The following is a 19590-nucleotide window of genomic DNA, read 5'->3' as shown; positions in this document are numbered from 1 at the left end:
AGACAAAAATTAAATAAGACCTAAATAAGAAAATAGATATATCATGTTTAGAGATTAGAACACTCAATATGTCCTTCTAAATTGCTCTATAGATTAAATACCATTCCAATCAAAATCCCAGTAGTTTTTTTCTTATAGAAATTGACGACTGGGGCCGGGCGCGGTGGCTCACGCCTGTAATCCTAGCACTCTGGGAGGCCGAGGCGGGTGGATCGCTCGAGGTCAGGAGTTCGAGACCAGCCTGAGCAAGAGCGAGACCCCGTCTCTACCAAAAATAGAAAGAAATTATATGGACAACTAAAATATATATATATACAAAAAAATTAGCCGGGCATGGTGGCGCATGCCTGTAGTCCCAGCTACTCGGGAGGCTGAGGCAGTAGGATCGCTTAAGCCCAGGAGTTTGAGGTTGCTGTGAACTAGACTGACGCCACGGCACTCACTCTAGCGGGGGCAACAAAGTGAGACTCTGTCTCAAAAAAAAAAAAAAAAAAGCCCAAAGATGGCCAAAATATCTATGAAATATTAACAGAAGGTCAAGTGGTACATGACCTTGATTTCAAGACTTATTATAGAAACACATTTGTCAACACATGAAAGTATTAGCATAAATACAAATACATAAACATAACAGAATAGAAAGTGCAGAAAGAAACATATACATAAATAATTAATAAAGATACAAAAGGAACCCAGTGGAGAAAGATCTTTTAAATTAATGTTGCTGAAACAACTGGGTATCATTTATATCTTAAAAAAGAACTTACAGAAATTAAATGAACATGATCAGAAATAGAAAACCTAAACTGTAAAAGTTTCAGAAGGAAACACGTGAAATATATCTTTAAATCAGGTATACATTTCTTTCAATAACACCAAAAGAACAATCAGTACAAGAACAAATAGACAAATTCAACTTTAAAATTAAAAATGTTTTCTTTGGAAAACCAAATGAAATAAAGTAAATGCAAAGACATAGAATAGAACATACATGCATATATTTCTAATATAGAGCTTTTATTCAGATTACTGAAGGTGACAAACCATATGAAGAGAAGGTTCTGTGTATGAAAAGTACACCTCAACGTTATAAAATAAATGGTTCCACACAAAAATATGCATCTATCCCACTTTTTGGAAAACGAAGCTATTTGTTAACACAAGATATAATTAAGGATTCATCTTCTCACAAGTTAGGAAGGACAGTCCTCTCAGTGGCAGCAATAAGTGTCAGGTAATGAAGATAATTTCCATCTGACACAGCAGATTGGCCAAGTCACAAAACCACAAATCTGGACTACAAGGGCTATGTTCTCTCAAATACTGCTTTCCTGCCTGTGTAGCAATCATCCCAAAAACAGTCCAGAAAAGTTATGCGAGTTCACAAAATCTTAGATTACTCATGATGACAATGACAATGGCCACAGGAAAAACAAAGGCCTGCAGTCCTGAGAATTGCTATACACTCCCAAACCATGAAGCCTTAGTAACATGGACATTTTTGGATGCACCTATAGATAGGACACATTCACTCATCTTGGCTGCAATTTTCTCCACTATTTATCACACCTTAGGTCTCTGGGCCAATTATTGTTCTTGTCCGGTCCTAGTAGGTCTTACAGCCAGTGATCTGCCTACCAAATTCTGTCCTTCAGTGAACACAGTTATGCTGAAGGACCTGGGAAACAGCTTTCCATGACCAATGCTAGGATATATGAGGCATCACTGGAATCAAAGACACAATTCATGCAGATCCCAGTACTTGAGTGTCAGAAATACCTCTTCTCAGGCAGACCTCTGGACCTACAAATAAATTTGGCAATTTAATTCTAATATAGCTCTGCTGTCTTTCTCAAAGACCTTGGAAAACAATGAAAATTAACATAAACAGAACTAAGAACTGTTCTTTGACATCATCCTGTGCCCCTGGGGGCACATAAAGTTGTAGTTCTCACAAAAGCTCTTCACCCTTCATACTGGTAGAACACAATTCTGTTCTAAACCCAAGCCACACAGTGCACACAACCTCCAAGATTAAAGGTGGTCTAAACAATAGGGTGTTTACCAGAAACATCAGCAAATGGTAAGATGTGCCATTTTCCTCTTTGGTGGAGTACAGAAAGCCCCACCGTGGCATTCACACTAAAAAATGATATTCACAAAGAAGGTAAACCTCCATAGGCTACCAGAACCCAAATACTCTTCTTGGCCAAAGATAGGTCCTGTCTATGCCTTCAACAATCCAGCAGGCTAGAAGAGGACCCCCAATAGGCTCATATTAGTCACAATTCCCTTCAGAATTTGGTGAGCACAAAGGTCTGCATGCCTTCAGCACATCTTGAGTGACTGATGGGCACTGTGGGGATATGCCACACTCTAGTGTATGCTGCAATGCCGGGCACATAAGAAAGTACAAGTTAAGTCCAGAAAGCTTCCTAAGTACTTGGACCTCACAGTGAATCATCCAACTGTTGATCTTCAGATGTATGAGGTTCACTTTTTGTCTGATGGATGCCTTGAAAAATCTGCTCTCTGGTGTTTTGGTGAACAAGGTAATCACACATCCCATCAATGGCTAGGACCTTTCTCTTGTATGAACTTTCTGGTGCCTAATGAGGGAATACCTTTTGTTGAAGGCTTTCCCACATTTGCTGCACTCATATGGCTTTTCTCCAGTGTGGATTCTTTGATGCTCTACAAGTTTGTTTTTGTAGATGAAAGACTTTTCACATGCAGTGCATTTATAAGGCCTCTCTCCAGTGTGAACTTTCTGGTGTTGAATGAGGCTGGTATAGTGTTTAAAGCACTTTCCACATTCACTACACTCACAGGGCTTTTCTCCAGTGTGAACTTTCTGGTGCTCAAGCAGTCTTTTTTTGTGGCTGAAGGCTTTTCCACATTCACTGCACTCATAAAGTTGTTCTTTAATGTGGATTCTTTGGTGTTGAAAAAGCTTATCCTCGAGGTAGAAGCCTTTCCTGCATTCATTACATTCATACGGCCTTTCCCTAGTGTGGATTTTGTGGTGCTTAAGAAGTGTTTGTTTGGAGATGAAGGCTTTCCCACATTCACTGCACTTATAAGCCCTTTCTCCAGTGTGAATTCTCTGGTGTCGCATGTAGTCAGAGGATCGAATAAATGATTTTCCACATTTGACGCACACATAAAGCTTTTCTCCAGTATGGATCCTCTGGTGCTCAAGAAGTCTTCTTTTATGGATGAAGGCTTTCTCACATTCATTGCACTCATAAGGCCTTTCTCCAGTGTGGATTCTCTGGTGATCAAGAAGTGACTGTTTATAAATGAAGGATTTTCCACATTCACTGCACACGTAAGTCCTTTCTCCAGTGTGAATTCTCTGGTGTCGCATGTGGTCAGAGGATCGAATAAAGGATTTCCCACATTCTATGCACACGTAAGGCCTTTCTCCACTGTGGATTCTCTGCTGATGCCCAACGAATGTTTGTTTGTGGCGGAATGATTTCCCACATACACTGCACATGTAAGGCTTTTCTCCATTATGGGTTCGCTGGTGTTCAATAAGCGAGTATTTGGAACTTAAGGATTTTCCACATTCGATGCACACATAAGACTTTTCTCCAGTGTGAATTCTCTGCTGGTGCCCAACGAGGGTTTGCTTATGGAGGAATGATTTCCCACATACATTGCACACATAAGGCTTTTCTCCATTATGGGTTCTATGATGCCGAACAAGTGAGTATTTACAGTTCAAGGATTTCCCACATTCACGTTTATAAGCTTTTTCTCCAGTGTGAACTCTCTGATGCTCAATGACATGAACCTTCTCCTTGAAAACTTGCTCACATTTGTTACACTTGTAATGCCTTTGCTGAGTGTGAAAGGTCTCCCTGTTTCTATGTGGACACTCTCCACTGTGGGTATTCTGGTGCTGGAGAAGGCCCAGGGTGACTAGGGAATCCTTCTCAACGTCTTTGCATGCAAAAAGGTTGCCTGACACAGGGATTTTGCAGCTATTTACAAGCAAGGTCCTGTTGTCCTCCATTCTGACATGTTTATCTCCACTGTGCTGGTTCTGGTTCTGAGGTAGGTTCGAATTGAATGAAAAGTGTTTCCCACATGCCACACAAGTGTACAGTTTCTGCCCAGGAAGTGCTCCCTGGTGCTCAGCCAGGTAAAATATATCTTTCATGACCAGAATACACATCTCACAGTGATGAGCATTTGAGATGGAAGGACCTGGCTTTGGAGAACTGGCCTGTGACACTCCTTCTGTGGAAGCAGTCTGCTCAGGGGGGGCCTCCTCAGCCTCTACTCCATGCCAACAACCTGAAAGCACAAAAATGTGAGTGAAGTGTATGCAGACTTTGTTGTAAGGGAATAGTCCCATTACAAATACCTGTATGACACAAGCAGGGATGAATCCATGGATTTGTTTTCAGGACAAGGGGTCTGGGGGCCTGGTCAACGAAAAAAATACTTACAGTACTAGGCCTCTAAAAGTAACTAAGTTAAAACTTCTCCATAAGCTGAGGAAGCATCTGTACATGCACATCTCATGATACATTAAGTGTTGGCTAATGTTGGAGAATGGTGCAGAAGGAGAGGAACTAGAGAGATGTGGGGGACAGAGAGTTAGGGAACAACCAGGGGGCAGAAGTCACAGTAGAAATGACAAGTGGGCAAAATGTCAAATAGGCAGAGGAAAGACAGAAATGAGGTATGGCATGAGCCTTGGCACCAAGATAGTGGTGAGCAAAGGACATTTGCCTGGTATGACTTGATCTTAGTCCTGAGACCCTGCCCTCCCACTGTTCCACCTCACAAGGCCCTGGACCCTGTTAACCTCTCTTGCTATGGCTGGAGACTTTTCCACCCTGTCAGGAACACAGGGCTCTCTCCTGCACCTAGCTCAGGTAGCGAGACTATCTGGGACCTGAAAAGTAGCAGCCCTGAAGGGAAAGCAGGTAATTAAGTAAAGAAAGAACACCAGCCCTGAGTGTCCCAACCCGTAAGACTCCTGGAGAAAAAATTATTACAAAAAGAACCTTGAGGAAGTATCTTGCTGTCATAGCCTGGTGTTCCCATGTAAGTGCCTGTTAATTCCCGAGACAGGCAGGTCCCAAGAAATTTCTACTAAAGGCAGGGAGAGAACCTGTGACACAGGTCTGCCACAGATCTGAACAGTCACCTTAGCAAGGCAAGGCAAAGCCAAGTGGTGCTGGTCAGGCAGGCTGCAAGCCTCTGAACCCAAACCCTTAGCTAAAAATAAAAAGTTTTGGGGCAGTAGATATTGAGGCTACAAAAAGGCAAGACTTGGTAAACATAGCATGTAAGTCAGGAAACCAAGGAAGGGAGCAGGACCTATGGTCCAACTCTGGGAAAGACAGGGTGACTCCTGGAAAACGGGGAAAAGCAGAGGCCAGCATAGGTCGATGGTGTGGTTTTGAGGACTCTTACCCACTGAGGCCAAAAGTGCAAAGTTCTCCAGCATTACGTCGTGATATAGGCACCTCTGAGCTTCATCAAGGAGCTGCCACTCCTCCTGGGAGAAGTACACCACAATCTCCTCAAAGGTCACATGGCCCTGTCATGATAGGGGCAGGTGAGTTCATGAGCAGACTCAATCTCCAGGACCCCCAGTGAATCTTCTTCCTCCCCAGCTCCCCAACTCAGAGGAGATACCAGTTCCCCATGCCACTGCTACCTGACATCTCCTCATGTCCCGCTGATCACTGTCTCCAGCCACCATTGCCACATGGGGAGAGATAGTGCTAAGTGAGCTCTGGGCCTGGCATGTAGAACCCCACCCAGGTTCCTGCTAACCAGTTTCCCTGGAGACCCAGATCGTGCCACATACACACAACCTTGTGCTTACCCCCTTGTCTTCAGCTCTTGAGCACAAGGACCCTGAGTACATCCACTCACCACTCACGCTCCCTCCCCACATGCACATTACTTGGGACTACAGCTCCCTCCCATCTCCAGACCATGACTCTCATACCCTTAGCACCACTGCTACTTCCTGAATCTATGCTGCAGGCTTCCACACATGCCACTCTGCTTAAGGGACTCAGGCAGTACTTGCCAGGTGTAACCAGGACTCGGCACTACATCACACCTCTGTTGTACCCAAGCCAGAGGCAGTCCCAGGACTGTTATGAAGAACTCCCCATGCGGCCTGGCCCCTTTGTTCTAATTTCTGCCACCCAGACCTTGTTTGAAACTCAGGAAGCCTAATCCTCCTCTCCTTCAGTGCCACCCATGCTGTACCCACACCAGGCACATCTTTCCTCTCCCCACCTATATGCAATCAAAACCCTGTCCCCAGCTGCTCCCACCACAGCATAAATGACTTTCCCAATTGATCTCATTAGCTCCTAATCTGTCATCCTGTCTGAAACTCCCCAGGCCCCACCAGGAGTTATCACAAAAGTCCAAGCCAGCAGAGAGGAGATAAAGCACCAGCCCTGGCCTCGGTGTCATATGACCTCCACTACTGCTTTGCCTCTGAATGAATCTCTTAACTCTTCCCCATTTAAATCCTGTGCCACCAACTGGACAAACCCCCTCCCCTACCAATGCCACCCCTGCACATCATGGTCACTGCTCTCCCTCATCTGTTTTAGTGATGACCCCCACCTCTCTCCAGGTGACCATGCAAGAGACCAAGTCATTGGAGAATACCCTCATCTTTCCCTGATGGCATTGCCACCATGGCCTGAAGAGTCCCCCTCAAATCTGCCATGGTCTGTGTGTCAGCCACCAACTGGTGGGTAGTTTTCACCTGAATCCCTTCCCTGAACTCCCAATGTCTATCTCTTGCTGTGCACTTGACACCTCCACTTAGAGGTCCCAACATGAGACTCCATGTCATAAAAACTAACTCCTGGACTTCTGGTTTCCTGTTCTGCATGTAAGGAGTTTGGAAGTTGCCACTGCCTCATGACAGCAAGTAAACAGTTGAACAGACTGAAAAATGAACCGCTCTTCTAGGATCCATAAGAGAGGTAAGGACACAGGACGAATTGCTACCCCCAAGATTGGAAAAAGACAAGTAAATACAAGGAGTCAAGGCTTACAGAAACAGAGACTCATGAAACCACCGTGGGAACCAGTGCCAGGTTAGGAAAACCTGAACTATAATTCATAAATTGCTGGAGGCTCAGTGTGAACAATTCTGAGAACTAAAAGCTCCAGAGAGACTCAATAGCAGGGGGGCCCCCACGATCTTGTGATATTTTCCTCCAGGAAATTGACCAGGTCCTCATGGTAAATATCAGAAAAAAATCCCCTTGTGCTTCTAGCAGACTGAGGGGAAAATGAACCACTCAAAAATATGCCATAGCACTCCGTTCTTCTAAATAAGGCCTGCCCTCAGGCCTATTTACAGCAGTTCCTTTTACCAGGTACATCATGTCCAGCTCTCAAGAAAACATAACAAAGCATACCAAAAGGCAAAAAACATAATTTGATTAGTTGTAAAAGTATATTGCAAACTACAGGGCAACTATTAAAAAAATATAACTGATAAGCTAAGGAAAGAGAGAAAGTAGAATACATATAATTCTCAAAACCACCAAAGGGAGAAAAAGAATGGAAGACAAAAATAGGAACAAAGAGTAAGGGCAAAAAATAAAAAACAGTAACAAATATAGTAGATGCTAATCCAGCTTATCAACAATCACTTGAACATCAATAGTCTAAAATGTACCAATACAAAGACAGAGATGGTCAGAGTGGATCAATAAACAAGACCCAACTACATTTGCCTACAAAAAAATAACCATAAAAAGCCACAAAAAGTACATTAAATATAAACATACATAAGATTAGCAGTAAATGGATGAATAAAAACATACCACAGTGACATGGTAATCAAAACAAAGCAGGAATATCTATGTAATTTCAGACAGAGCAGACTTCAAAGCAAGGAAAGTCATCAGAAATAAAAAAAGAAAGGCATTACATAATGATAAAGAGGTCAAGTTTCCAAAAAGACATAACAATTCTTAACCCACATGTGCCTAACAACAGAACATCAAACTATGTGAAGCAAAAACTGATAGAACTTTAAGGAGAAATAGATGAATCCGCTATCATAGTTGGAGAATTCAACATTCTTCTGTTATTCACAGATCCAGCAGTCAGAAAATCAATTAAGTACATAGCTGAATTCAACAACATCAATCAACTAGATAAAATTGATGTCTTGAGACTACCCTGTTCAATAACAGCAGAGTACATGTTCTTCTCAAGCTCACACAGAATATTCACCGAGATAGACCACATTCTGGGCCTGTTTTGTAAATGTTTAAAGCTTCCTACTTTCCTGATGTCTCAAAAGTCCCATCAATATACTGTGAGCACCACACCCAGGTGACCAGGTGTACCAGTGATAGCACAGGTCCCTGTCACAACCTCCTCTTCTTGCCCTCCCCTGTGACCTAATGACATTCAAGCACACTAGGAAAATTCCCTCGTTTTGCTTGTATACTCCATCCTGACCCCCAATAAAGGCACCTGCCCATGGGTCCTCACTCTCTCGTTCCCTGGGAGCTCCTCTCATATGGCCCCTGCATGGCGTCGTGCTGTGCCTCCTTCTTCTAAGGCCTATGAGTTGTAACAAATCGTTTAATTGTATATGCCTCTCAGAGTGTAATTTCAATGGCAGTGTTGGAATAATCCCTAAAGAACCCACAAAGGGCACTACAAAGCACATCTTAATAAATTTAACAGAATAGAAATTGTACAATGTCTCCTTTCAGATTATGATGGAATTAACTAGAAAGCAATAACAGAAATATAGCTGGAACATCCCAAAATAGTTGGCGATTAAACAGCACTTCTAAATAAGGGTCAAAGAAATATTTGAGAGAAATTTCAAAATATTTTGAGCTAAATAAAAACACATCTTATTAAAATTTGTGGGATGCAGTGAAAGTAGCACATAGAAGGAAATATATAGCATGGACTACATATACAGTAGCTCTCCCCCTTTTTCTGCAGTTTTGCTTTCCAATTTTAGTTATCTGTGGTTAACTGTGGTCTAAAAATAGTAAATGGGAAATTCCAGAAATAAACAATTCCTAAGTTTTAAATTATGTGCTGTTCTGAGTAGTGTGATTAAATCTCACCCTGTCCCGCACAAGATCCCTTTGTCCAGCATATCTATATGGTATACACTACATGCCTGTCAGTCACTTAGTAGCCATCCTGGTTATCAGATTGACTGTCTCAATATTCCAGTGCTTGTGTTCAAGTAATTCCTATTTTACTTAACAATAGCCCCAAAGCATGAGAGCATTGATACTGACAATTCAGTCATGCCAAAGAGAAGCTGTAAAGTGCTTCCTTTAAGTGAAAAGGTGAAAGTATTCGATTTAATAAGCAAAGAAAAAAATCATATGTTGAGTTGGCCAAGATCTATGGAAAGAACAAATCTTTTATCTGTGAAATTGTGAAGAAGGAAAAAGAAATATTTGTTAATTTTGCTGTTGCACCTTTAACTGCAGAAGTTTTGACCATAGTGGTTGATAAGTGTTTATGTAGGGTTTGGTATTACCTGCAGTTTCTTGCAATGTGTCTCCTGTAGATGAGGGGTTACTACTGTATTAGAAAGGAGAAATGATCTAAAATCAATCTAAACCTGAAAAAACCAGAACGCTGAGGTAGGAAGATCACTAGAGTCCAGAAATTTAAGAAAAGCCTGGGCAACATACAAGACCCTGTCTCTACAAAAAAATTTAAAAATTAGCTGGGCATGATGGTGTGTGCTTGTAGTCCCAGCTACCTGGGAGGCTGAGCCAGGGGGATCACTTGAGTCCAGGAATTCAAGGCTGCAGTAAGCTATGATCATGCCACAGCACTCCAGCCTGGGTGACAGAATGAGACCCTGTCAGTCAATCAATCAATATTTATAAATAAAAACTAGAGCAGAAGTCAATGAGATTGAAAACAGGAAATCAATGGAATTAAAAGTTGGTTCTTTGAAAAGAACAATAAAATTGATAAACCTCCATCTAGTCAAGCTAACTAAGAATAAAAGAGAGAGGACAGATTACTAATATCAGAAATGAAAGAGAAGACACCACTATAGATCCATGCACACTACAAGGATAATAAAGACACAACTGTCAAAATTTACACAAGATGAAACAGAAATTATACCAATTCTCTACGGTCTCGTTCAGAGGATAGAAGCAGAGGAAATACTTCCCAATTTATTCTATCTGGCTAGCATTATCCTAATATCAAAACTAGAAAAAGATATTACACAAAGGAAAACTACAGACCACTTTCTCTCATAAACATATATGAAAAAATCCTCAAAAAAATATTAGCAAATAAAATCTGACAATGTACAAAAAAAAAAAATTATATACCACAAGCAAGTTGGATTTATCCCAGGTATGCAAGGCTGGTTCAGTATCTGAAGATCAATAAATATAATCCATGATATCAATAGGCTAAAGAAGAAAAACACACGATCATATGAGTTAATCCATAAAAAGTATTTGACAAAACCCAACACTCATTCATGATCAAAAACCTCAGTAAACTAGGAATGGGGGAACATCGTCAACCTGATAAGACTATCTATTAATAATACAAAAAAACCTATAGACAATATCCATAATGGAGAGAAACTCAAAGTTATCCCACTAAGATCAGGTACAAGGCAAAAATGTCCCTTCTCACCATTGGTTTTCAACATCACAATGGAAATCCTAGCTAATGCAATAAGACAAGCAAAGAAAATAAAAGGCATACAGATTGGGATGGAAATAATAAAACTGTCTTTATTCACAAATGACATGATTATGTAGAAAATCTGAAAGACCTGACTAAAAACTCCTGGAACTAATAAGCTATAACAGCAAGGTTGTAGGATAAAAAATTAATATACAAAAGTCAACCACTTTCCTATATATCAGCAATGAACAAGTGGAATTTGAAATTAAAACACGATGTACCATTTGCATTAGCATCCCTAAAATGAAATACATAGGTATTAATCTAACAGAGTATGTACAAGGTCTCTCTTATGGACAGTATAAATCTCTGATGAAATTAAAAAACAAACAAACAAAACCTAAATAATAGAAGAGATATTCTATGTTCCTGGAAAGGAACACTCAATATTGTCAAAATGTCAGTTCCTTCCAATTTGAACTATAGAGTCAATGCAATCCCGATCAGGCCCACAGCAAGTTTCTTTGTGGATATGGACAAACTGATTTTAAAATTTATACAGAGAGGCAAAAGATCTGGAATAGCCAACATAATACTGAAAGTAGAACAACAAAGTTGTAAGACTGACACTACCCAACTTCAAGACTTACTACAAAGACAAAATAATAAAGGTAGTGAGGGATTGGTAGAAGAATGAACAGATAGATCACTGAAACAGAATAGAGAGCACATAAGTAGACTCACATAAACGTAGTCCACTGATCTTTGACAAAGGAGTAAAGGCAATACAATGGATCAAAGGCAGCCTTTTCAACAAATGGCGCTGGAATGACTAGACACCCACATGCAAAAACAAAACAAAACAACAACAACAAGAATCTAGAACAAAACCTTATATCCCTCACATAAATTAACTGAAAATGGATCACAGACCTAAATGTCAAATGCAAAACTACAGAACTACAAGATAGCACAGGAGAAAATTTAGATGAACTTGGGTTTGGTGATGACTTTTAATATATAACATCAAAACCATGATTCATGAAAGAAATAATGAAGTTGGACTTCACTAAAATTAAAAACATCTGCTCTGTGAAAGATACTGTCAAGAGAATGAAAAAATATGCCACAGACCAGGAGGAAAAAATTGTAAAAAACCTATCTGTTAAAGGACTGTTGTCCAAAGCTACAAAGAACTCTTAAAACTCAACAATAAGGAAACAACTAACATGATTCAAAAATAAGCCAAAGACATGAACTTTACTAAAAATACACAGATGGGAAAAAAGAATACAAAAAAAGATGCTCCATATCATATGCCATCAGGGAAATATAAATTAAAACAGCTAGATACCTCTACACACCCATTCACTGCTGGTGTAAGTGCCAAATGGTACAGCCACTTTGGAAGACAGTTTGCTAGTGTCTTATAAAACTAAGCACACCCTTACCATAAGATCCAGCAATGGTGCTTTTTGGTATTTACCAAAAGGAGTTAAAAATTTGTGTCCACACAAAAACCTAGACATGGATGTTTACAGCAGCTATATTCATACTGCAAAAACTTGGAAGCAACCAAGATGTCCTTTAGTAGGTAAAGGGATACAAGAGTGGTACATCCAGACAGTGAAACATTTTTTAGTGCTAAAAAGAATGAGCTATCAAGCCATAAAAAAGACAGGAAGGAACCTTAAATGTATACTATTAAGTGAAAGAAGCCAATCTGGAAAGGCTGAATATTCTATGATTCCAACTATTAACATATGACATTTCAGAAAAGGCAAAACTATGGAGACAGTAAAAAGATCAATAGTTGCCAGGGGTTAGGGGTAAGAGGTGGGAAGAATAAACAGGTGGAGTGCAGAGGATTTTCAGGGCAACAGAAATACTCTGTGGGATACTATAATGATGGACACATGTCATTATACATTTGCCCAACCCATATAATGCACAACACCGAGAGTGAACCTTAAGGTAAACTATGGAGTTTGGATGATTACAATGTGTCAATGTGGGCTTTTAGGGTTCCCCAGGCCCCCCCACTTTCTTTCTGCATCCTGACTGAAAATCACAGAGTACCTTGACCACTCTGGAGGTTTAGGGTAATCTCTTGTGGCAGTTCCCTTATGCCATTTTTGGGGTGACTACAGCCACAGGTTTGGTGGGCCAAAACAAAGTTCATCAATTATAATAAATGCACTACACTCTGGTGATGTTAATCATAAGGAAGAATATGCATGTGCCGGGGAAGGGACATCTGAGGAATCTGTATTTTCCTTTCAATTTTACTGTTAACCTAAAACTGTTTTTAAAAAAATAGTCTAATAAAAAATTAAAAGTAAAAAGAGAAACCTCATTCCTACAGTACTTCTGTTAAATACTCCTAAACTAACCATTCATTTTCCACCTCAATAGATGTCACTTCCGCACTTCCATCTGCTAAGGCCAAACATCTTGAGGTCATTCCCGACTTCTCTCTCTCACCATGCCCAACAAAAAATTGTCCCTATTTACTAAACAAATTGAGAAATTAACCACCTCTCCCAACTTCACAACTACTGCTCTGATCCAGTTACCATCAACACTCACCTGGAATGTCAGAGTAATCTCCATGCTCACCCCACTATCTGTTACCCACTTTGCCAACAGAGGAGCTTGTTTAGACCTTAGTCGTATCACTTCCCTCCTCTGCTCCAAACCCTCCATGCCTCCCACCACCCTCAGTAGAGGCCTTTGATCCTCAACGTGCGCCTCAGGATGGACTCCTGTACTTTCTTCTCTGTTCTCAGCAGACACAATGGAGACTTGCAGTTTTTTAAACATGCCCATGTTATTCTTACCTCCAAGCATTTGGACATGCTGGTTCCTATGCCGAGGAAACCTTTCATCATTTCATCCTATTGGATGCAGAAATGGAAGCATCTCCGTATAACTTCTGACCCTGATTAAGGATTCTGGGCCTGAGGTGACCCCAGGGCCCCAGGACTAAGGACAAAGAGTCCCAGGACACCAGTTAACACTTGTATCTGTGTGCCAGGATCATATGGTGTAGGGATCAGAGTTGGTGAGAACCTGGGACTTCCACTTACCTGTGATGGTTCTACACTCCCTTCTGTTGCCGTGGTAATCTGTGGGAAGAGGTAGGCTATGAGAAAAAGGTGATCATGGTGGTGTATACAAAGGCTAAGTCATTCCCCTGTTTTGTCCCAGAAGAGGGTGACCTCAGGCTGACATATAGCCTCACATCCACAGTCCTCAGCACTACCCCATGCCATTGTGTCACATTGGACAAAGATCTAACCTGAGACTATCTTCATCTGTAAAGTGGAAACACTTATGGTAGCCACCTCATAGTGCTATTGTAGGCATCAAACTCATTAGTGCATGTCCAACACAAAGACTTAGCTATTATTGACCACAAGATTAAAATTTCTATAAATGTTTTTGCAAATTTGGGTATCTCTTACCTATCTTTTAAGGCTTTATGTGAATACGGTATTTAATTAAATAATCAGAGGTTTCTGTGATTCTCTTTCTAACACCAAAGTATGTAGTGTCTTTTCCAACACCAATTCTCTGATTCTCTGATAACTGGGTGTCCCACAATTCAATTCTATTCTGGTACTAACTACCTGGAGTCACCATCTGAACCAACAGGTGTAAAGGCTTAGCCATACAAAACTTCCCTTACTTTAGATGTCAACATGCCGTCCACTGTAATTCTGTCCAACTTGGCTACAAATTTTGGGGTAGCCATGACCTTAGGTTCCATAATTCACTAGAACTACTCACAGAACTCAGGAAGATATTTTATGTTTACTGGTTTATTATAAGGGATACAACTCAGGAACTGCCAAATGTTGAGACGTGTATGGCAAGGTACTGGGAGAAGGGGTGTGGTAAGGTGCTTCCACACCCTCTGTGGATAGATCACCCTTCCAGCATTTCCAAGTGTTCACAACTTGCAAACTTCCTGAATCTCCCTGTTCAAGAGTTTATCTAGGCCGGGCGCAGTGGCTCACGCCTGTAATCCTAGCACTCTGGGAGGCCGAGGTGGGCGGATCGTTTGAGCTCAGGAGTTCGAGACCAGCCTGAGCGAGAGCGAGACCCCATCTCTACTAAAAATAGAAAGAAATTATATGGACAGCTAAAAATATATATAGAAAAAATTAGCCGGGCATGGTGGTGCATGCCTGTAGTCCCAGCTACTCGGGAGGCTGAGACAGGAGGATCGCTTGAGCTCAGGAGTTTGAGGTTGCTGTGAGCTAGGCTGACGCCACGGCACTCACTCTAGCCTGGGCAACAGAGTGAGACTCTGTCTCAAAAAAAAAAAAAAAAAGAGTTTATCTAACCTAATCTCTAGTTCCTTTCTTTTCCCTGGAGGCTGAAAGTTCAAATTCTGTAATCACTTGGTGTGTTTGATGACCAGCTCCATTTTGAGCCTATCTAGAGACCCCACTCTAATTCTTCTCACCCTAAGTCATCTCATAAAACTCAGGTACAGTAATCTCCCTTATCTGTGGTTTCACTATCTGCAGTTTCAGTTACCCACAGTCAACTGAAGATGCTCAGGAAATTTCACCCCAAAATGTGTCTCCTTGGTATAAAGGATACTTTGAATTAAAGGCCCTTCAAGATCAACAGGCATTGGAAGGGACTTCCCCTTTATCTGCATAAACTGGACTGACCCATCAAAAAGGACAATTGACTTTCCTTCCCCTCCCTGTTATCTCAATATATTGAAGGAAAAAATGATTAAGAATGCAACCAGGGCCGGGCGCGGTGGCTTACGCCTGTAATCCTAGCACTCTGGGAGGCCGAGGCGGGTGGATCGCTCGAGGTCAGGAGTTCGAGACCAGCCTGAGCAAGAGTGAGACCCCGTCTCTACTAAAAAATAGAAAGAAATTATATGGACAACTAAAAAATATATATACAAAAAATTAGCCGGGCATGGTGGCACATGCCTGTAGTCCCAGCTACTTGGGAGGCTGAGGCAGTAGGATCGCTTAAGCCCAGGAGTTTGAGGTTGCTGTGAGCTAGGCTGACGCCACGGCACTCACTCTAGCCCGGGCAACAAAGCAAGACTGTCTCAAAAAAAAAAAAGAATGCAACCAGACCTGGCCCAAATCATTTTAAATATAATACCTGTTTCTCAGGTTAATTTAATTTGCAAAAAAGAATCATTCACAAGTCAACCTGTTTCTCCCATGCATTCATTCTCCCTAGCAACCATTTATTGCCCCTAAACAGAATTACCTATATTTCTCATCTCCCCCTCCCCCCTAAAAGGGTGGTATAAAAATATCTGGATTCCACTGGAATACTGGGTAATCATCTGTGAATCTCCCTGTAAGCATGGTAAATAAACCTCTTCCTCTCATTAATCTGCCTTAATTGTGAGTTGATCTCTCAGCAAACTTTTGGGGGGTGGGGGGAGGGGAAGTTCCCCCTCACCTCCACACAACCTTGGTTGAGAAATATTAAATGAAGAATACTAGAAATAAACAATTCATAAGTTTTAAACTGTGCAGCATTTTAAGAAGTGTGAGGAAATCTTGTGCCATCCAGCTCCATTTCTTCATCACCATAAGAGTGAGTATAATACAATAAGGTATACTGAGCATTCACATAATTTTTATTACAGTATATTGTTATAATTGTTCTATATTATTGTTCTTAATATGTTACTGTGCCTAATTTATAAAGTGAACTTTATCATAAGTATGCATGTATAGGAAAAAACAGTATATATAGGGTTCTGTACTATCCAGTTTCAGGCATCCACTGGAGGTCTTAGAACATACCCCCTGAGGAAAAGGGGGGATATGTTCTGAGAAATGCATCGCTAGGCAATTTCATCATTGTGCCTAAATCATAGTGTGTATTTACACAAACCTAGATAGGACAGCCCACCATACACTTAGGGTATATGCCCATTGCTTCTAGGCTACAAACATGTGCAGCATGTTACTGTACTAAATACTGTAGGCAATTTAAACATAACGTTAAATATCTGTGTATCCAAACATAGAAAAGGTAGAATAAAAATATGGTATTATAATCTCATGGGACCACCATAGTATATGCAGTTGTTGTGTGGTACATGACTATATTATCAAAAGGGGCTTGTAATGAATAACAAAAGACACTTTTCTCTGAGAAAATTACAAAGGTTTTAGGAATTCTTTGCCAGGAATGCATGATGAAAACCAAATATATATATTTTTATTAGAGCACAGAGGCATACTGTCATTTCAACCAATTACTAATTGATAACATAAATTTATTTGTTAAATATATAGTTTAAACTTGTATTTTCCTGGGAGAGCAGAGGCACCTGTGCCCTTTTTGGGCCTGGGCTGCTCCACCAGTCTGGCTAAACTTTTTCTGGTTTCACAGGGAGTGAACAGTCTACTGAGTCTTCAGAATGGTGAATCTACATAGCCTTCCATCCTCAGATCCATCCTATGTAGCGGTCCTTATTCCTTACACAGAAAGAATCCCTGGAATCCCCGGGCCCCTCCCATTTGCAGGTGGCCTAGTAAGGCCCCCCCCCACTCCCCACCCTCCAACCTCAGTCCTCCCATCATCTGAGGGCTTACCTCAAAATAAAACCTTAAACCCCTTTAAATTTGAGGTCCAGGCTTGGCTTGAGTCTAAGCCCCAGACTGTCACCATTTGTACATCACTGAGCTTAGTCTCGTCCCCTCAATTCCCTACTTGATTCCAGTGCCCATGTAACAGCTGCAGTGTGGGACATGTTTGTGACAATGTCCAAATTTCAACTCCTAATCACTCCCTGAAATTTGCTCCTTCACCAGATTCCCTTCTCAACTCTTCCAGATGTTCAGGTAAAAGAACTTGGGATCATACTTCATTCCTACTTTTGCTCAAAGGCACAAATGATACAGCAAAATTCCTGCTGGCTTTACTTTTAAGATCTATCAAGATTATTTTTACTATTATTATTATTTTATTATTTATATCCCACCCGCCACAGTCTGGTCCAGAATCCACCATAATTCTCTTGGATTCTATTGCAGTAGCCTCCTCACCGGTCTCCTTGCGTCCTCTCTCATCATCCCCTCACCCAATCAGTTCTCTCCTGGGCAGCCTTTGAAATATTTTAAAAACCCTCACTCAGATCATGTTATGTTCTCCTTTTGTTCACAACCCTCCATGGCTCCCAAAAGACTCAGACTAAAGGCCCTGCTGATTAGGCTGTCATGGCAGGCATGATTCTCACATTCTCTGCGAACACCAGTAGAACCCCAGGTTTCCCAGATGGTCCTGGCTCAGGTGTACCTCCAAAGCTTCGCACTTGCAGGCCCATTGTCTGCAACTTCTGCCCCTTCAGCACACCGGCAGTCAGACCAGGAACCCCACCCACGAGCGCCTCACAGTTCTGGAGATAGGCGCCTGAACAGGCGATCCTCATTCAGGGCTTTAGGATTGATGGGAAGGTCCGGGGAACGCAACACCAACCTGTGGCGGCTTCATCAGCTCGGCCGCCGCCATAGCAGCCCGTGGGCGGATCGCGACCTGGAGACGCGCGTAACGAGGTCGGAGATCCGGGAGGGGCGTCCGGGGCAGATCGCCCAGGTGACGCTCAGACCAAACCTCAGACGCGCTCCTCTGCAGTGGGGGCAAGGCCTCTCGCCCTTTCCAGCTCCAGTTACCTGGGCCCGAGCCAGCAACGTGGAGCCTGCAGTTCAGCGGACGCAATCAACTCCCAAAATGACCACCACAGGAAGACACCAGAAGCCCCGCCCCGACGTAGTGCGCACTCGCGAAAACGCTCCTCTTCTGGGCCTTCACTGGACCAAGGCGGCAGGACGTTCAGAGCACAGTATTCTGGGTAATGTAGTTCTCACCACAGCACACGCATATAAGTGCATATAAACTAGAAAATGTGGCAGGTGTCTCTATGGTAGAAATGCTTGTAACTGCCAAACATGAAAAATAAACGAAAACCTTCAAAGAAGAATGTAGAAATGCATTTCATTCATACATTCATACCATACAATACTATACAAAGCTGAAAATGGATAACAATAAACAGGTATAAGATGCAAAATCGGCCGGGCGCGGTGGCTCACGCCTGTAATCCTAGCACTCTGGGAGGCCGAGGCGGGTGGATCGCTCGAGGTCAGGAGTTCGAGACCAGCCTGAGCAAGAGTGAGACCCCCGTCTCTACTAAAAATAGTAAGAAATTATATGGACAGCTAAAATATATATATACAAAAAAAAAAATTAGCCGGGCATGGTGGCGCATGCCTGTAGTCCCAGCTACTCGGGAGGCTGAGGCAGTAGGATCGCTTAAGCCCAGGAGTCTGAGGTTGCTGTGAGCTAGGCTGACGCCACGGCACTCACTCTAGCCCGGGCAACAGAGTGAGACTCTGTCTCAAAAAAAAAAAAAAGATGCAAAATCACAAACATTATATTGGGCAAATAAAGTAAGGCACATAATAATCCTTATTGTATGGTTCCATTTGTACAAGATTTCCAAGCAGACAAAACTATGCTAGATAAATACCTGTTCACCACATAGGTATTAAAAATATCAAGAAAAACAAGGATATGCTTACTTGGACTATCAGAAAATTGCTTAAATTCTGTGGTTTGGGTAATTGCATTGGAAAAATGCACATTAGCCTCCTGGGGTGCTATGAATGTTCCACTTCTTCACCTGGGCAAGAGTAAGATAGATATAACTTTAGAAATAGTTTTTAAACTGGTCATGTACGTTTTGAGCTGTTTTCTGTATGCATACTATATTTCAAAAGTATGGAAGTCCAACATTATCAGGGTAAATAAATATAAACATGGGACATATTAAGTGAACACACAAAACAAAATATATAGATTTTAATGTAGAGTAAGAAAATCTGATCTGTGTTATGAAAATAAGAAAAA

General features: G+C 41.6%; 1 protein-coding gene across 1 annotated transcript; it reads right to left on the bottom strand.

The window, feature by feature from the left end:
* Positions 1 to 1037: 1037 nt before the first annotated feature.
* On the bottom strand, positions 1038 to 18112 carry ZNF549 (zinc finger protein 549). The gene is made up of 4 exons (XM_069456964.1): positions 17921 to 18112; positions 13764 to 13802; positions 5440 to 5566; positions 1038 to 4308 (listed from the first exon to the last, which is right to left on the bottom strand). The coding sequence occupies exons 1-4, from the start codon at positions 18110 to 18112 to the stop codon at positions 2576 to 2578; spliced, it is 2091 nt and encodes a 696-aa protein (XP_069313065.1). The 3' UTR covers positions 1038 to 2575.
* Between the last annotated feature and the right edge of the window lie 1478 nt (positions 18113 to 19590).

Source organism: Eulemur rufifrons, chromosome 24, assembly GCF_041146395.1.
Source record: "Eulemur rufifrons isolate Redbay chromosome 24, OSU_ERuf_1, whole genome shotgun sequence".
Lineage (NCBI taxonomy): Eukaryota > Metazoa > Chordata > Mammalia > Primates > Lemuridae > Eulemur > Eulemur rufifrons.
This window is presented reverse-complemented; position numbering and strand designations above follow the sequence as displayed.

What these genes read in the sequence shown, in the direction of transcription:
- ZNF549 (XM_069456964.1), bottom strand. Translation starts at nt 18,112, where the DNA reads ATGAGGATCGCCTGTTCAGGCGCCTATCTCCAGAACTGTGAGGCGCTC. An exon ending in TACTGGTGTTCGCAGAGAAT is followed by an intron (nt 13,803 to 17,920) that starts GTGAGAATCATG and finishes CTCTTCCCACAG; the next exon opens with ATTACCACGGCAACAGAAGG. An exon ending in TGCACTTTTGGCCTCAGTGG is followed by an intron (nt 4,309 to 5,439) that starts GTAAGAGTCCTC and finishes TTGTGCTTTCAG; the next exon opens with GTTGTTGGCATGGAGTAGAG.